The 18433-nt window shown below is 34.9% G+C and overlaps 1 protein-coding gene across 17 annotated transcripts in view; it reads left to right on the top strand.

Annotated features, from left to right (window-relative positions):
• The window catches only part of LOC115214490 (dual specificity protein phosphatase CDC14A), a 292683-nt gene extending 274534 nt beyond the window's left edge, over positions 1 to 18149 (top strand). For 9 of the 17 annotated variants that reach the window (XR_005000182.1, XR_005000181.1, XR_005000179.1 and 6 more), the window contains 2 exons: positions 9854 to 9953; positions 15463 to 18149. Coding sequence is in view for 7 of the 17 variants with exons in the window: in XM_036505015.1 (XP_036360908.1) it covers positions 9854 to 9932 (79 nt within the window). In the remaining 10 variants the exon portion in view is untranslated. Of the gene's footprint in view, positions 1 to 9853; positions 10545 to 15462 lie in introns of those variants that run through there. The other 8 variants (XM_036505016.1, XM_036505017.1, XM_036505010.1 and 5 more) reach the window with 2 other exon arrangements.
• The last annotated feature ends 284 nt before the right edge of the window (positions 18150 to 18433 follow it).

Raw genomic sequence — 18433 nt, 5'->3', positions numbered from 1 at the left:
GCTCTCTGTAACTTTCTATTCTTCCTCCTTTTTCACCTTTCCTCCGTCTGTCTTTTCCTCTCTTTTCTCTTCTGTCTCCACAACTGTATCCTCAGATATTGTCCACTGTAGAGGGCAGTATGCTCTAATGTGGCCCTTTTGGCCACATTTAAAACAACGTGGTACTCTGCCCTCTACCCACACCCCCAGCACTATTTCCCCCAATGTCACTATCTCTGCCAAGTTCTCCAGTTGACCCTTCTCTGCCTGAATAATTAGTCCAAGTGCCCTTCCTTTCAATCCTCCTTCTTCTGTTTCTGTGGCTTGAAGGACAGCCACCTTCTCCTCACTTCCAACAAGTACAGCTGCTGCTACCCAAGCCAATTCTATATCCAGTAGAATTGCTTCTACCCTTACCTTGAAAGTCTTTCTTTCAAGGTATGTGGGCAGAAGCACTATTTCCTCTGTTTTCACCACCACACTTGCCAGTCTCCTCGCCTTCTCTATTGTCCTAAATTGGACGACCATTGTCCCATATCTTTTCCTTTCGACTTCTCCCTTAGCGCCTTTTCTGTTTCAGCTTCCACCTGCTCGGCCTTTTTTTCCTTTTAGCAAGAACACCTTGTAGGTGATCATTTTTTTCTCCATCTACTCCATAATTCCTTTGGGGGCGACAGCCTCACGTCCCCTCCTACCTACTGTACCATCTTCTCATACTCCTTCAGACCAGCCAACTCCAACTCCCTTCACTTCATCTCCATGACCTCAGCAAAACTCCTTGTCTTTTCCAACACTCCATCCATCTTTCTGAGTACATTGTCTCTATCCTCAACGCAGCAACAAAAATCAACGTCCAACATGAACGACAAACCAAATGCACTCTGGGTGACACATGCGCGTAAGCAAGCTACCTACCACACAGCCACACCTGCACCTATTGATTGGCTTTTTTTTTCCACAATCCGTTTTGATCGAAATTTTATCCCCCCACTTTTTTTTACCTGCAAAAAGAAAAGCTCCACATTGTATTTTGTCCCCTCTGTGTTCGGCCCAGTGTGGCTAATAAAGAAATATATCTATCCGTCCATCCATCCATCTATATATATATATACATCAGGTCATTAAGAATGAAATGTCTGATTTTCTTATGCACCAACTTTGACAGTTGTTAACTCTAATGTTTTATCCTGACAAGTCTTCGTTTTACAACATTGAAGAGTTACATCATCACTTTTCGAAATGCAATTCATGGTGTCAGATTATATTGTGATTTTTCTCTCATAAATCAATTTTTGTGAACCCATGGATAGATAAACTATTTGTGTTGTTTATGAATATGAGTTCCATCATGGAACCAATGCATCCCAGACAGCTCAAAACATCAATGAGGTGTTTGGTGAAGATGTGGCGAATGAGCACACTGTATGTCGATGGTTTGATAACTTCCAGTCTGGTGACTTTACTCTTGAAAATCAGCCCCATGGTAAACCTGAGACCAAGGTGGATAATGATGAGCTGGAAACTGTAGTGGAAGCAGATACATCTTAAACTACATATGGGTTAGCAGCAAAGTTTGATGTTTCACTTCCAACTGTATTGGACCATCTGAAACAAATCAGCACAGTAAAGAAGCTGGACAAGTGGGTACCACACGAACTGAATGACCATAAAATGACATGGCATCTTTAAACTTGCTGTTCTTTGCTGTCACGGCATAAAAGCAAACCATTTTTGCATCGTAATGTTATGTGTGATGAAAAATAGCTTCTTTTCAACAACAGCAAGCATTCTGCACAGTGGTTGGGTAGAGACAAAGTGCCAAAACACAATCCAAAAAAGAATATTCACCAAAAAAATCTAATGGTGTCTATTTGGTGGTCCAGCACTGGTGTCATCCACTATAGCTTCATGAGATCTAGTAAGTCAGTTACAGCGGATGTATACATCAACCAGTTCAATGAAATGATGAGTGAACTTGTAATTAAACAATGAAGATTTGTCAATAGAGACAGGCCAATTCTCTTGCAAGACAATGCTCAATCACATGTTGCACAAAGAACACCACTCATGGAAGTACTCTGACCATGTCCCAACTGACTGTCAATGGTTTCCAGGCATTAGACAACTTTTTGCGAGGAAAAGACTTTTCAAATCTGAAGAAGATGCAAAAACAGCCTTTTGTGATTTTATCATTTCTTGCTCTCCAGAATCCTTTGCTGCCGGCATAAATAAGCTACTGAAAAATTGTCAAAATTGTGTTGATAATTTAAGTGCATACTTTGATTAAATGCATTGCTTTTTGCTGTAATAAAGTAAAATAAACTTTTAGCTCAAAATCGGACATTTCATTCTTAATGATCTCATACACACACACACCCAGGTATGTGTGTATGTAAATATTTATATTCAATTGAAAAGCATTTGGTTATAACTGGGGATCTCTGCTGACGTTTCCTGTCAACAAAACATCCAGTAGCTCTAAATTTTTTAAGATGAATAGAATTGAAAGATTCCCTTACTTGGAAAACATTAGCAACAGAGAGGATATGTGACTGTAAGTCATCGTCTCAGTATAATATATATGTTCAGTCTATATTTGTGTGAAAAAGAAAAGACATAATTTGAGTTAATGTAAACACTATAAACTTGCAATTCATTACATCAACACTTCAAGTATAAATTCAAGTGATATCTTCTCATTCTTTTTTTTCCATTCTTGCTGCTTTGAATACAAGGAAGTAGTGATTGACTCATTGCAGAGTAGTAACCAACCAGTGATGCTATTGTTAACACAATCCAACAGAGAATAAATAAATGACTTCAATAGATTCAGTGAAGTGGAGCAGAAGTGACTGAGTTGTAGACATGTCAAAAGATTTTGTTATAATGTATCATTAGATATCAGTGTTTCATCATGCATTTATGATTGATCACAGATATTCTGATTGTTGTGTTGCCAATTGTCATGATGATACTACACAGTTACAGTGTAAAAAAGTAACAATAGAACATCTAACAAAGCAGGGTAACAACAATGTTATGATCTAACAAATTCTTCACAAACTATACACGAACCAACAAACGATATTCCAACAAACTACCAAAATGACATGACTTCCTGTGTGTAATGACTACTCTCTCTCTATCTCTCACTCAGACTGCTACTATTTATAGTAATTCAGTGAAGTCTATCATGACTCTCACTACAACATCTCCCCCCTTTGTGATTTCAACTTCCATAGGAAACGAAATTTATTTTATTATTTTATTTTCTTTCTTCTCAACATCTCTCCCTTTTTGAAATTTTGCTTCCCTAGGGGGTTCAGTACCTTTTCCACTTAGGAGTTATATCTAAATGTTCAGTATGTTTATGTTTTCTGTTACTGCTTCTTCTAGGCTCAGCCTCTTTTGGTGCTGGCACATCAAGCATGTAAAACATTTCCACTGGAATTTCCTTCCTTTTTTCTGTATGTTTCAGTTTTAATTGATTTAGATGTTGTTTATGCTCCCATCATTGGTCCTTTATTAAATACATCATGTTTCCAATTTTTTTAGTCACTACACCATCTTTCCAACTCTCTTTACCATTTTTGTATACTTTGAAATAGACTTTGTCTCCAACATCAAAATGTTTAGGTGAATTTTTTTGTATTTTCTATATACGTTTTTTCCCTTTGCAACAATCTGTCAAAGACCAATTTAATCTTTCGAGTCAACATTAGCTCTGCAAGTGACTTGCCTGAACTGGTATTCACATTGGGTATTATTCTGTACACCCATAAGAATTTAGTTAGCACTTCATCATTTCCTAACTCGTTCCTTGCTATTTTTAGCACTCACTTGAAAGTATCTATGAATTGTTCTGCTTGCCCATTTGGGTAGTATGAAATTACAATATTTTTCATGTTCAGCCAGCACTAATTTATGTAATTTTATGTTGTCCATCCACGACTTGCAAACTTCTCTAAAGATTTCTTCATACCTTCTAAAGTATGCTGCAAATGTTATACTCTCTGCTGAGTCATAACTGAATTCTGTTATAGAGTTCGATACACCGTTTGGCAAAAACAAACTTATTGTGTTTCCAGACTTCTTCAGACATAGCTGTATTAACTGTTGTTGTTTCTCTTGTTGCTGAAGTATTTGTTTCTACAACTCCTGTTGCTGTTCTTGCTGCTGTTTTTGCAACTGTGTTATAGAAGCTAATAGGTCTTCCATAGTTAGCAACCTTGTATCACAAAATTTTAACTGACCTGTGTGAGCTTCGAATCTTCATTGTCAATATTGTTGTATCACAAATTGTTATGATGATACTTTTTTACACTATAACAAAACATATAACGAAATAGAGTGACAACAATGTAACAATCCAACAACCTCTCCACGAACTATACATGAACCAACAAATGATATTCTGACAAACTATCAAAATGAGACCTTATGACTTTCTGTGATTAATGCCTACTCTCTCTCTCTCACTCGGACCACTATTATTTATAGTCATTTGGCCAAGTCTGTTTACGCGGGGGTGTCATGACTCTCACCACAACACTAATAATAATAATAATACTAAAGTGGATTATTATTATTATTATTGAGTGAGAGAGCAGTTCATGCCATCAAAGTGACACTGGGGTAAAATATACGAAGCCCAATATACCCATCATGACTACCCGTCTGATAAAGGTACACCAGGCACATGCATCACAACCATATGTGCGCGACATGGTGATCTCATATCAAGATAAACAGCACATGACCTTGCAGGTGGGGCCCAGTTAGAATTTTCTTCAGGTTGAGTAGCCCATCCCGCTCAAACGGTCCCTGAATAAGGGTTGTTTAAGGATGTTGAAAGAACCACCCATGTTTCCAGAGGTGAACTATTCAAACCCCAAAGAATCCCTCTCAACACATGGCTATGATGCTTCCCCACTACTTCTGCTCGTGATCAGAGATGCACATATCGTCAGCCACTAAGGGACATGCTCAACTGGTTAAGGTCAAACAACTGACAAGCAAATCTGTGGTATTGAGCAGAATATTTGTTGTAGCCCATCTTTTATACCATCTTTTATACTTTATTATTATTATTATCATTATTATTATTATTATTATTATTATTATTATTATTCAATGTTTGACTTTTGCTTTACATTTGTACAAGTTGGCTCCAAGTCTCACCCAGAGACCTCAAGAGACAACAGGTTGGAAGTTCGTGATGTTGTTATGTCTAGTGTGCCATATATTTGGTTTTGTATTTAGTGTTGTACTAGTGAATGTCTAAAAAAAAAACAAAAATTATGTATGTTTTAAAACTTGAGATTACATAGAAAGTATTTTGCGTAGGATATGAGCAGTTCCCATGAGCACTATCTTTTTTTTTTCTGCCATTTTTGGGTTTCCTGGTATCTGAGTTAGGTTGCAATCAGCCCCTTTTGCTATCATTCCCAGGGCACCTATGACAACAGGTATTGTTTAGAGTCTTCAGGTTCCACATTTTGCTGATTTCTATTTCAAGATCTTTATATTTGCTCAGTTTTTGGTAGGTCTTGACAGATACGTTTATATCGATTGGGACAGTCATATCAATGAGGAGGCATGTTATTATTATTATTATTGTTGTTGTTGTTGTTGTATTTTACTTCTCAAAGCTCTTGGTCTTACTTGCTTTGGTTGATTCTGTGAGAGTGGACAGTGACCTTTTGTCAGAGGTCTCACTGTGTCTCTGTCCACAAATTATAAGACTTGGTACTTAGATGTTAACTATCATGGAAGATTCTCAACACCCAATCTCCAGTTTCAAAATCTTAACTCTCCCCAATAGAGTAGTTTTTTTGGGCCTGCTCTGCCTTCATGTCAATTCCAATTTCTCCAACATATTTTTCAAACTTGGTTGTTAGTGCTTCAATTGCCCCTACAACTATTGGGATAACAGTTACTTTCCTCACTGCCCACTATTATTATTATTATTATTATTATTATTATTATTATTATTATTATTGAGTGAGAGAGCAGTTCATGCCATCAAAGTGACACTGGGGTAAAATATACGAAGCCCAATATACCCATCATGACTACCTGTCTGATAAGGGTACACCAGGCACATGCATCACAACCATATGTGCGCGACATGGTGATCTCATATCAGGATAAACAGCACATGACCTTGCAGGTGGGGCCCAGTTAGAATTTTCTTCAGGTTGAGTAGCCCATCCCGCTCAAAAGGTCCCTGCATAAGGGTTGTTTAAGGATGTTGAAAGAACCACCCATGTTTCCAGAGGTGAATCATCCAAACCCCAAAGAATCCCTCTCAACACATGGCTATGATGCTCCCCCACTACATCTGCTCGTGATCAGAGATGCACATATCGTCAGCCACTAAGGGACATGCTCAACTGGTTAAGGTCAAACAACTGACAAGCAAATCTGTGGTATTGAGCAGAATATTTGCTGTAGCCCATCTTTTATACCAAGACAAAACAATGTACATGATAACACTTCCAATCAGTTAAGATCAGAAGCCATGAGAGCCACTGCCTGGTACTGCATCAGGGCATTTATTATTATTATTATTATTATTATTATTATTATTATTATTATTATCATTATTATCATTATTATTATTTTAATTTTTATTGTTGCATTGGTAAAATGCTTTACAGTATTTCTTCTAATACTTAATGCTAGCTCTTTTTTCAATAACTATGTAAACTTTAAAATTATGCAGAATACTTAATTAAAATGTATACTACCCTTATGCAAAATTATTGCTAAAATTAACTGGACATTTATTATTGTACATTATAAGTAAAAATAGAGTATCTCTTAAAAATCTGGAACAGTATTTGCTCAATAGTTGCCATTGAAAGTAAAGAAATTTTACAGAAATGTAAACTCTGAAGACAGGAATTAAGCATAGAGAAAATGCAAACAAAAACAAAGATATCCAGTCATCAGCTGTTGACTGAAGTCCTGCAGTTTTAGCACATTAACAACAGTACTGTTAGCTTCAGTATGTCAATAAATTTGCAGAAACTTTTTACTGTGGAATGGTTTAGTGAAGATAGGACAATAACAATGAACTGAGACATTGTGTTTACAGTATCACAGGACATGGCAACAGATATTTGTGAATATAAGAGAAAATATGAAAAAAAATAACATCCTACAAATCAAAAAGGACAAAGAGAAAATAAATTTTTCAGCTGCGTCAAACAAGACAAGGGACAAAATAATAAGGATACTAAACAACCAGTTAAAGTCTTTTTGTTAAAACAGAACAGAACAAACCAGCAGGGGAGGCTGAGTGAAAAGAAATAATTGATTCTGAACATTAACTTTTCAATGAAGAGAAGTGAAGAAGGTAACAATAAAGAATTAGAATTAAGTATGGCTGAGTTTGAAAAGGAACAGAGTGTAGGCTGGAGAATTATGGAAATGAAGATGGAATACTGGGACAGAAGAAATACCAGGCAGAGAAGGAGAGGCAATAGGAGAGAGAAAGACAGTGAGTGTGACAGAAGAATGGATAAAGAAAGAGAAAATGATGAATGGTAGTCAGAGAGACCATAAACAATGTTAGTCAAAGAAATCAGTGTTCTGTTACAATCAAAACAGAAAAATTTAGTGCAGAGAATAAACCAAATGAAATGGGTATTGTAAAACACAAGAATGAACACAATTTTTCTTTTATCATCTGTTGACAAGTTCCACAGTTATGGTTTTGGCATGTTAACTACAAGATATTTATGGTGGGGGGGGGGGTCCAACAATGAGAATGAATGTAGATAAGTAATGTTGTGAGATGGAAATGTACATAAAGTAATGTAACTTGTAATCCCAAAACTCTGAGATTACCAAAAGAATTCATTTGAATTAACTAAGATTCAAAATGGACAAAATACATTAATTTGGTCTCATGTTGTCTAGTGTTTAAAACTACGCATATAAGGCTTTCATCCTACTCACTGACAATATAAACACAATTTTGTACTGTTCTAACAAAGCTACCCAAGAAACCCTTATTTATAGATTACACTTTAATCTGAACCTCCTACTCAAAATTATATCCAATTGTATTTAATAGGATATGCTAATGTATAATATATATTAGTGTTTGTTTCTTTCTTTTCATTATTTTCCAAAGTGACATTTATTCAAAATTTTTTTCTTTTTACTACCATCTATTTTTTCATTCAATTTTAATGAAATCGAATGTTTAAGGTACCCTGTTACTAGACTAGGATGTTTAATTCTCAATTATTAGGTCATCTAGTATGAAATTTGTAGACAGCTGCTCATTTTGTGCCATCATTATATTTGGACAATCTTTATTTTTTGCTAGAAAGCTAGCTGACACATCTATTTCTTTATTCTAACTCATTTTGTACTTTATAAAGTATTTGTAAATTGTTTTTTGCTACTTTTGTTTAGAGATGAATAAGTCGGAAATTCATACAGTTTTGAAATATGAGTTTTTTCTTGGAAATACAGCATCACAGACAACTCAAAATATTAATGGAGTATTTCATTCTAATACACAGCAGACAGTATCAAATTGGTTTGCAAAATTTTGTTCTGGTAACTTTGACCTCACAAATGAGCAATGCGGTCAATCAGAAACAAAGGTGGATGATGACAATCTGAAAGCCACCATCGAGTGAGATCCATCTCAAAGTACCCGTGAATTATCATTGTTGTTTGGTGTTAGCAAGCAAACAATATTGACTCACCTAGTTCAAATTGGTAAAGTGAAAAAGTTGGATAAGTGGGTTCCACATGAACTCAATGAAAATCAGAAACAGCAACGTTTGGAAGCCTGCATTATGCTACTTTCTTGCCACAAAAAGGAATCATTTTTGAATCGAATTGTATCATGTGATGAGAAATGGATCCAATACAACAACCATAAATGTTCAGCACAATAGTTGGACAAAGATGAACCACCAAAACACAGTCCAGAACGCAAAATTCATCAAAAGAAGCTGATGGTGTATGTTTGGTGATCTGACGCAGGTGTGATCCATTATGATTTCATTAAACTGGCTCATCAATCATAGCCAAAGTATACTACAGCCAACTGGACTAAATGAAACTTACAAAAAACAGCCTAGATTAGTCAACAGATCCTACTCCTAATTTATTTCAAGACAATGCCAGACTACACATCGCAAAAATGACATTGGTGAAATTACAGGATTTGGAGTTGGAAGTTCTCCATCATCCACCATGAAAAAGAGAATCAGAAAAAATAGCTGGAAATGATGTTGAGCAAACAGCTTCGAAAATGCTCTCCTGATCTTGCCCCCACTGACTACCACTTCTTCCAGAATTTGGATAACTTTTTGATAGGAAAAAAATTTAATTCTGACGATGTTGTAAAATAGGTCTTCCAAAATTTTATTGACTCTAGACTGCCAGGCTGGACAAGCTACCGCTGAAATGGCAAAAGTGTATTGACAAAGTGTGCATACTTTGATGAATAAAACTATTTCTTGTATTTATAAAGCATTAGCAAGCTTTTTTCTTTTCTGCAAATTTCATACTTGATGACTTAATACTATATTCATCTAGTTACATATAGATACCATGAAATGAAATTAAGCTACTTCTAAAAGCTGTAAGCTGTTAAAAATGACTTTCAAACTATTTTACTTGCTTCAATACTAGGTTCATATTCTCCTATAAATTTTATTTTGTGAAGACTAACCTCTACTAGCTTCACTTTCCATTGATATTCTACAGAAAGATTAAAGGGGACATTTAACACATAATATACAGATGATCAGAAATGGGATAAAATATATGCTTTTTTTACTTCTTAATTTTACTATTACATATACTGTTGTTACAAATATTATATTTTTTATTTCAGATCTTCACCAAGCCTTCGTACTTCCGTTAAAAATCTGTTGGTGCCACCACATCGAGAATGTCAGGCTGTTATCAACTAGTCCAACGTTTTATATATATATGGAAAATATTACATAAATATTTTCAGTGCCTTGTGGAAATCAGTATTGTACACTGAAACTTCCTTTTAAGTATTTCGAAGCTGTTTGCTCAACATCATTTCCAGCTATTTTTTCTGATTCTCTTTTTCATTTCATTTCATTTTTTTTAAATGTCAAATAAAGAAGAAGAGAAGCTAATTTTTAGAGTTAATACTGTATATTTTTAAAATTTCCAAATTAGAACTGAATTTAAAACAAAGAAAATTAAATTATTGAATATTGATAAAATCTTATTTTATTGCCACAAAAATTTAGTTGAAGACGTCATAATATTCAAAACTTCATTATCAAAATATTGAATATTTATTGCAATAAGTATGTTTTTATTTATCTGTAAAAATGAAAACACATGACAAAATCTTGGTTTAAATTTCTGCGTTACAGAGCCAATTATCCGTAGCACTTGTTTTGCTAAAATATTTAGCCTATTGGTCTTTGTTAAATTTATAAGCTATAGACACTAATATGGCCATCTTATTGCTATAAAATGAAGAATTTATGTATTTAGAGATTTGTTCATATTTTTGATAATAAATATTTTTTCATGTGTCATTTCTCATGAGCTTCTATAAAATTCCTATTGTACATGCCTCTCCATATTTACTTAAAAATATATTTGTTAGTAGATTATACAGAAAATAATTTTGTTCTAAAGCTGGTTGAAAGTATTCACCTCTATTTTCTCTTAAAACAGAAATATACATGTTAGCATACTTATGTGTGTGTGTGTGTGTATATATATATATATATATATACACACAAGAGTAAGCACATAAATGTGTGATGATGTGGGAAAAAATAGTACTCGTATACCGGAGGTAGAATAATATGCTTTATTATTATTAAAACTACAAAAACATCACAAAAATATCACAAAAAACCTGCTACTCAGAGTTTCACGTTCCTGTTCATCGGACAGATGTGATCCTGAATAGAATAAGAATTAGGTTATGAGTATAATTTATATTATATTGACAGATATACATTTGAATTTGATTGGTCATTTCAACTAATGGTTTTTCAAAAGCATAGTAGCTAGGGCAGTAAATGTAAATAATAAAAGCAAAAGATGTAAATATACGTATAAAATTGAAGAAAACCTTGAACCAAAAAGAAATTTCTTAGTTAAAAAGAAATCATATGTGTTCTGAGTAAATTAATTAATAGTAATAAGTAATTAATAATAAATGTCAGTCTGTCTTTAAAAAAACTTTAAAAACAATTTTTTTTTAAATTAAAAAAATTGACCTTCTGATTTGGGAAAGCTCATAGATATTGATTAAAAACAGTAAAGGTTTATTTTTATATAAGCAACTCATACACACACATACATATAAAAGATACACATATAAAAACTATATACCCATACATAGGAAATACATGTGCATATATTCACATAACTACATAAACACCTGCTTGTACATAAGTATACATGTACCTACACAGATGCATACAAATTCAAGAATATATACACATAGGCATACATACAAATAGACTGATGCATAATTATACATATATTTACAAACACATATTCACATACAGATATGCATACATACTTATATGTACATATATATGCGCGCACACACACACACACACACACACACACACACACACACATACATACACACATAGACTTACACGTAAACATACATACACACATAAAAACATATTCACTTACAGATATCTTTATACATAAATACATAGGCACATTTTTCACATACGTATGCATACATGCATCATACGAGGGGTGTTCAATAAGTAATGCCCCTGACCCACTTCCCATAGTAGTAGAGCAACGAAACTTGTTAGTCTTTTTCTACATAGGAACCACCCAGAGTTACGCATTTCTCCCATCGTTTGATGCAGCTCTGGAGACCGTTTTTGTAGAAGACCCCAGTTTGATCCTCCAACCACGACATGACTTCAGAAATCAAAGCTGCATCATCTGGGAAACGCTTTCCTTTCAAAAACAACTTCATGGCTGGGAAGAGGTGAAAATCAGAGGGTGCAAGGTCAGGAGAGTAGGGGGATGGGAGGAGTTCATAGCCGCACGCCTGTGCTTCTGATCTGGCGACACGCGAGTTGTGGACCGGAGCGTTGTCCTGCAGGAGGAGGATGCCTTTGCTGATCTTGCCCCGCCTCTTGATTTTCATAACTTCTCTTAATTTCTTCAAAAGTGAAGCATAATAGGCTCCTGTAATTGTGGTACCCTTTGCCAGGAAATCTGTCATCACTACTCCGTCCTGGTCCCAGAAGACTGAGCATGACCTTGCCAGCGGAGGGCTGTACCCTTGCCTTCTTTGGAGGAGGTGAGTCACAGTGATTCCACTGCATTGACTGGGCTTTGGTCTATGGATCATAGTGATGGACCCAGGTTTCATCCTGTGTAATCAGTCTTTTGAAAAATTTTGACTCATCTTCTTGGCACATCTCCAAATTCATCCTCAAGCACTCGACGCGTTCTTGCTTCTGGAAAGGTGTGAGCAACATGGGAATCCATCTAGCAGACACCTTTTGCATATGCAAATGGTCATGAATGATAGTTTCCACAGACCCGGTACTAATCTTGACCTCATGGGCTATTTGGCGAATAGTTATGCGTCGATCTTCCAAAATGGCAGCCTCAACTTGACGGACAGATGCCTCATCAATGGCAGAAGGGGGGGGCGACCAGATCAGGGAGCTGTTTCCACAGAGTTCCAACCATGTTTGAATCCACGATGCCATCGTTTTACAAGGTCATATGATGGGGCATCATCACCATAAGTTACTTTCATTTCATCAAAAGTCTCCCGTGGTGTGCGATCTTTCAAATACAAAAACCGGATCACTGCTCGACACTCAACAGGCTCCATTTCACACTTGACTCAGTTCAAACACCTGTAAATCAGAAACCACAATTAGTTCAGAGCTGTAATTTGCCACTTAATCTATAGAGATATGAATAATTGCACATACAAAATTTCAGCTAGATCAAACAACTGCAAGTGGGTCAGGGGCATTACTTATTGAACGCCCCTCGTATATATTTGCACACACTATAACCAAACATATACATACATATATGTGTGAACACATACAAAAGCTCATACATACATAACAACTTATACAGGCAAACATATGTATATATATACTAATGTATACACAGATGTCTACATAAACATATATACACAATATGTCTCTGTGCGTAAATGTGTTAATACTCACACTTGTATACATAATATACATCTAACACACACAATACATACATAATACACATCTAACACATACAACATTTGCCATTTAAAACAGACTTATATTTATTATTAATTATTCATTTACCACTAATTAACTGACTCTGAACATGTATGATTTCTTTTTAACCTAGAAATTTCTTTTTGATTCTAAGTTTTCTTCGATTTTATACAACACAATATTTATGCCTTTTATTTTTCTTCTTATTTTTATTTTATTATTTACATTTACTGTCCCAGCTTCTATGCTTTTGAAAACCCGTTAGTTGACATGACCAATCAAATTCAAATGTGTATCTGTCAATGTGAATTACATCACAATATAAAATATAATATAAATTATATGTATAACTTAATTCTTATTCCATTCAGGATCGCAACTGCCTGACAAACAGGGGCATGAAACACTGAGTAGCAGTTTTTTATACATATATAAATAAATTTATATATATATTCATGTCCTATCTCTATGTAACATTACAGTTTATTGTTTTACTTTGGAAAATCTGCACATTTTCCCCTTTCCCCACCATCTATTTAGATTTCAAATGTACCTAGCTTCTTGTTAGGATGATCAAAATTTTTCTTTATCATGACATAACTGTAGTAACTGTCATAATATAGCAGCAACTTGTCTTAATGCCTAATTTTACAACAGTAGACTATTATATTGTAACTGTTATATAATAACATAAACCATATGTTGTTTATATTATCTTAGCAATGAGTTGATCCTATTAGGATGTTAGTTATTTTACAACCATGAAGTTTTGTACTGTGAGTACTATTGCAGCAGTAAGCTAGTCCCTGAATTGTTGTGATATTTACAATATCAGTATTATAAAGGTTGGTCATTGTAAAGTCAGTTATATTGCAATTAATTGTCATACTATAGCAACAGCATTGGGTATTTATATTTTTTACATAAATTTTAGAAAGCAAAATATATGTTCAAATATTTTTAGAACAAAAGTGTTTTTTTGTTTCATTTCCACTTATTATTAATTTGAATGAAAATCTAGAAACCATTGTTAAATGGAATAAAACAAATCCAGCATTACAGAATTCATATGAATGTTATATAAATTTTATGTAAAGATAAGTGTTTTGTAAATAATACTAACATTGGTGTTTTTAATCTACTTGCAGTTTCCTTCATAGTTATGAATATATTAATGATTAATCTTCTTTAGAATCAGACACTAGTCTTTGATGGGTTATTTCTTTTTTTCCACCTTCGAAAACTGTTACATATTTTATCAACAATAGACTGTGTGTTAAATATTTTTTCTATGAATATAATTTGTCATCTGCATCAAAATGTACAAACCATTCATGATACAAATTTGCATGACAGAAAGGAAAAAGATTGGATCAAATTAGTTTTTGTGATGCTGATGTTTGATGGGGGGAGGGAGTTCCACCTAGATGCAATGTAAATGCGAACTACTTTCAGCCAAGGAAATTATATATTATAAATCAATGCAACTAAGAAATTTTTTAGTTATAAGTTTTTTGTAAATCCTTTACTCAAGAAGGAAAGCATTGTTCATGTTCTCTTACAGAGCTCCAAGGCTGATGGGAGGAAGATATTCTCAAACTGAAGTTTTGGACCAAGTGCTTGCAATAAAGTAGACTCTGCTAAAGACAGCTGTGCCAGTTGTTGGTGTTAAAACCAGGAGACAGGTTAAGTCTACTACCTATGGAAACTTTAACACAAGACACAAAGAATCAGAACAAAGCATTTGGTCTGATGTTCACCCACACACAGCTGAATAGATAGCTAGATAGACAGACAGACAGGCAGACAGACAAACAGACAGATAGATAAATGTGTGTGTGTTATGTGTATTTACAACCAAGGAGAATGGTTATAATTATAGGAACTCTGTGGATATTTGTTGATTTTCAGGCAGGTGTTTGATATAATCTCCAGATTTTCACCTGTTGGATAGCCTGTACTAGTGGATGAGCATAATTAGCTAAACTGAAAGGTTAACACTCAAATGAAATTAGTGTTTGGTGAGGGTCGGTCTTCTATTAAAATCGAAGCTGAGGTTTGTCATATCACTCAAGTTTCATGCCATTGCAACCTCAGGTTTCACATGAAGATTGTAGTGGCATGAGACTTGAGTTGCAAGATAAACTCTCTCACTTTAAATGAAAAATTTTTTTTAAACCATATCCTCTATGTGTATTTAGTACTTTTTTTTCATTTGTTTGACATTAAGCATTGAATATATATATATATATATATATATATATATATATATATTCCAGAAGTTTTGAGTCTTTTTCAGGAGAGACATTCATCAATTTCAAACAAGTACAAAACTCTAATTTCCTTCAAAATAGAATCCTTTAACTTCAATGCACTCCATCCACTTTGTAAAGACTCCATGGATGTCTGCCAAAGTGAAGGTGTCTAGGACCTTTGTCATAACTTTCTTCAGCTTAGGGAGCAAGGTCTAGACTGTAGGAAGGGTGAGAGATAGTTTCAGTGGCCATCTCTGTCAAGTAGTTGGTTACCAGAATGGAAATGTCTATCAATGCATTGTTTTGGTACAGGTGCTCTGGCCCTTCATGACAAAATCACTTCCTGAATTTCCTCAAAACTGCTACAAAGTAGTCTTTACTGATCGTTTGGCCAGAGGGAACCCAGTAGATGTAGATGATACCTTTATTCTCAAAAAAAGGTTCATATTGATCCTCCTGGTGGACTTGCTTTGTTTGGCCGCTTTTGCTAGTAAGAAACAGACGCTCAGCTTATACAAGTTAATCCATGACCAGTCTGGAGCATTTCATAAGTTTCTGTAGTGTTTTTGGCCTGTTTAACAAACCTTTATAGCATAGCAAGCTTCCAAATTGTCTTGATGTCCCAACTACATTCTGCAGACTAATCTGCTGTGACAAGCAATGTTTAGTAAGTGCTGTTATAAGAAATTATAAATTGGGAAATTATAAATTAAAGCATGAATTCAAATTCTCTTTACTACCAAACAATAAATTATGCCACAGTGATTGAAATTAATAAAGTTGGCTCATTACTATTGTATATACTAATAATAAATTCCTAATGTATATACAAGAAGAGTCCTATTAAATTTCACATACATATAGATAAATAATTGTGTTAATCTAGTTTAATATAATTTCTTTTTTGAAGTTATAACTTCTTTATCTTTATTTCCTTATAAAGTTCTGTTGAACTTTATGCTAGAAGAATAAAGAGTGGGGTAAAGTTAGTGTACGAAGAGGATGGGATGAAAGATAGAGGAAATGAGAGATAATTTGATGACACTGCGGAAGGTAGGGGATGATCATTGTAAATATGGGTGGAGATCAAAATTAATAGATGAATGATGGATAATGAGGGAACTGGTTCTGGCAGTAAGAAAAGTGGTATCAAAGAGAAACTAAAGTTAGCAAAGTGATGGCTGAAGAGTTAGCCGAAAGGGAATTGGGAAGAATTGTGCTTATACACACACACACACTCAGTTCTCTGGAGCTCAGTTACACTGATGTGGGCTGGTCTTCTCAAAAACTGCATATTAAGTAGCCATCTTGGTCCTTTGTGTTTTTCTCTGTGAGGTTGAACGTCATGAGATTGGTCTTTACCACCTTGTCCTTTGTCTTCCTCTGTGCGTGTCTCTCTCTCTTCCACAAGTTCCATCCACCTTTAGTGATTGATAGTTCTTTATACAGTTGTCCTTATCCATGTGCATCTCATATCCATAGCAAGGAAGATGTCATTGTCATTAGCAGATGTATTGACTCCGTGAACTTTCAATAACCTGTTCTTACTCTGGCTACTATATTCTTAGAGCAACCATCTCCCTTGCTAATTACATCTCCTTGGTAATGAAAAGTATCAACTACTTCTAGTGAACCATTTGGGTATTTAAGAGAAACTATTTCCAGTGTGCTCCTACACACTGTTCCAATACATCTGTCACATACAAAGCTTACATTCTTCAATAGCCTGCCTGTAATTCCATAACATCTCTTGTGTGTTCATAGCTTGCATTAGCTACAGCATATGCAGTTTATACCTACTCCTTTTCTGTAAGCTGAACAAAGCTATTTGCCTGAAGGTACCAAGGTCTTGTCTTCTTTCCTATTTACTAAGACCATTGTGTTTGCTAGGTTTACCTTAAGAATTCTCAATTCTAAGTTAGTTTCCATACCTGGAATTTCCTTTCTAATTTCCTCATAGACTCAGCTATGAGAACTAGATCATTATATAGGAGTGTGATGACCTATAGGCCTATGATGAATTGGAGAGGGCTGAGAACTGAAACTTTATGGACTCCTACTTTCATACTAAATCTGTCACTGAAATCATTGCTGACACTCACTTACTGCATCCTTGTACACAATTTGTATCATCCTCAAAACCATTCCTCTCCCACTAGTTTCCTCAGTGACCAGTAAATTCTTAAGCATGGTATCTTGTCAAAAGTTTTCTTCAATTTAACAAAATTCAAGAATAGTGGTTTATTCTTAGCCAAGTATTTCTCCAACAATTACCTAAGTAGGAAAATTGCATCTGTGGTGCCTCTTCAAGAGGTACAACCAAACTGCATCTCATTTAGGTCTACACTGTCATGAATCAGTTGGGCTATGACTCTCTCCAAGACCTTCATAACCTTGTCCTGTAGTTTTATTAATCTAGAGTTGCTTCTCTCTAAGGCATCTCCTTTGGCCTTGTAGTAGTTTATGATGATGCTGCTACACCAGCCATTGGGTATGACACCTTCCTAAATGACTTGAACCCAGGTGGTAACCTTGTATCCTACCTCTCCAACTATTTTAAGTATCCCTGATTAGACCCATAGATTTCCCTCTCTTTATATCTTTGTTTATTTAATCTATCACGCTGCTGTCAATTTGAATTACTGGTCCTTCTACTGAGTCAGCATTTATATGTATATATATATATATATATATATACACACATTATACACACACACACACACACACACATGTGATGGCAAGTGGCCTAGTGGTTAGGTTGCAAGGAAGCACATTGTAACCAGGGGTATGTAACCACATCCAATAGTCTAGTTGATTCAGTTATATATGTGTGTGTGTGTCTATGCATGCACACATACACACACACACACACACACACACACACACACACACACACACACAGATATTGTGTCACATAAATCTAATTCAGGCCTTGTTTAGCTTGTGTTCTTT

This window comes from Octopus sinensis, linkage group LG7 (assembly GCF_006345805.1).
Source record: "Octopus sinensis linkage group LG7, ASM634580v1, whole genome shotgun sequence".
NCBI lineage: Eukaryota > Metazoa > Mollusca > Cephalopoda > Octopoda > Octopodidae > Octopus > Octopus sinensis.
Note: the sequence above shows the minus strand (reverse complement) of the source record. Positions and strands in the feature narration are given on the sequence as shown.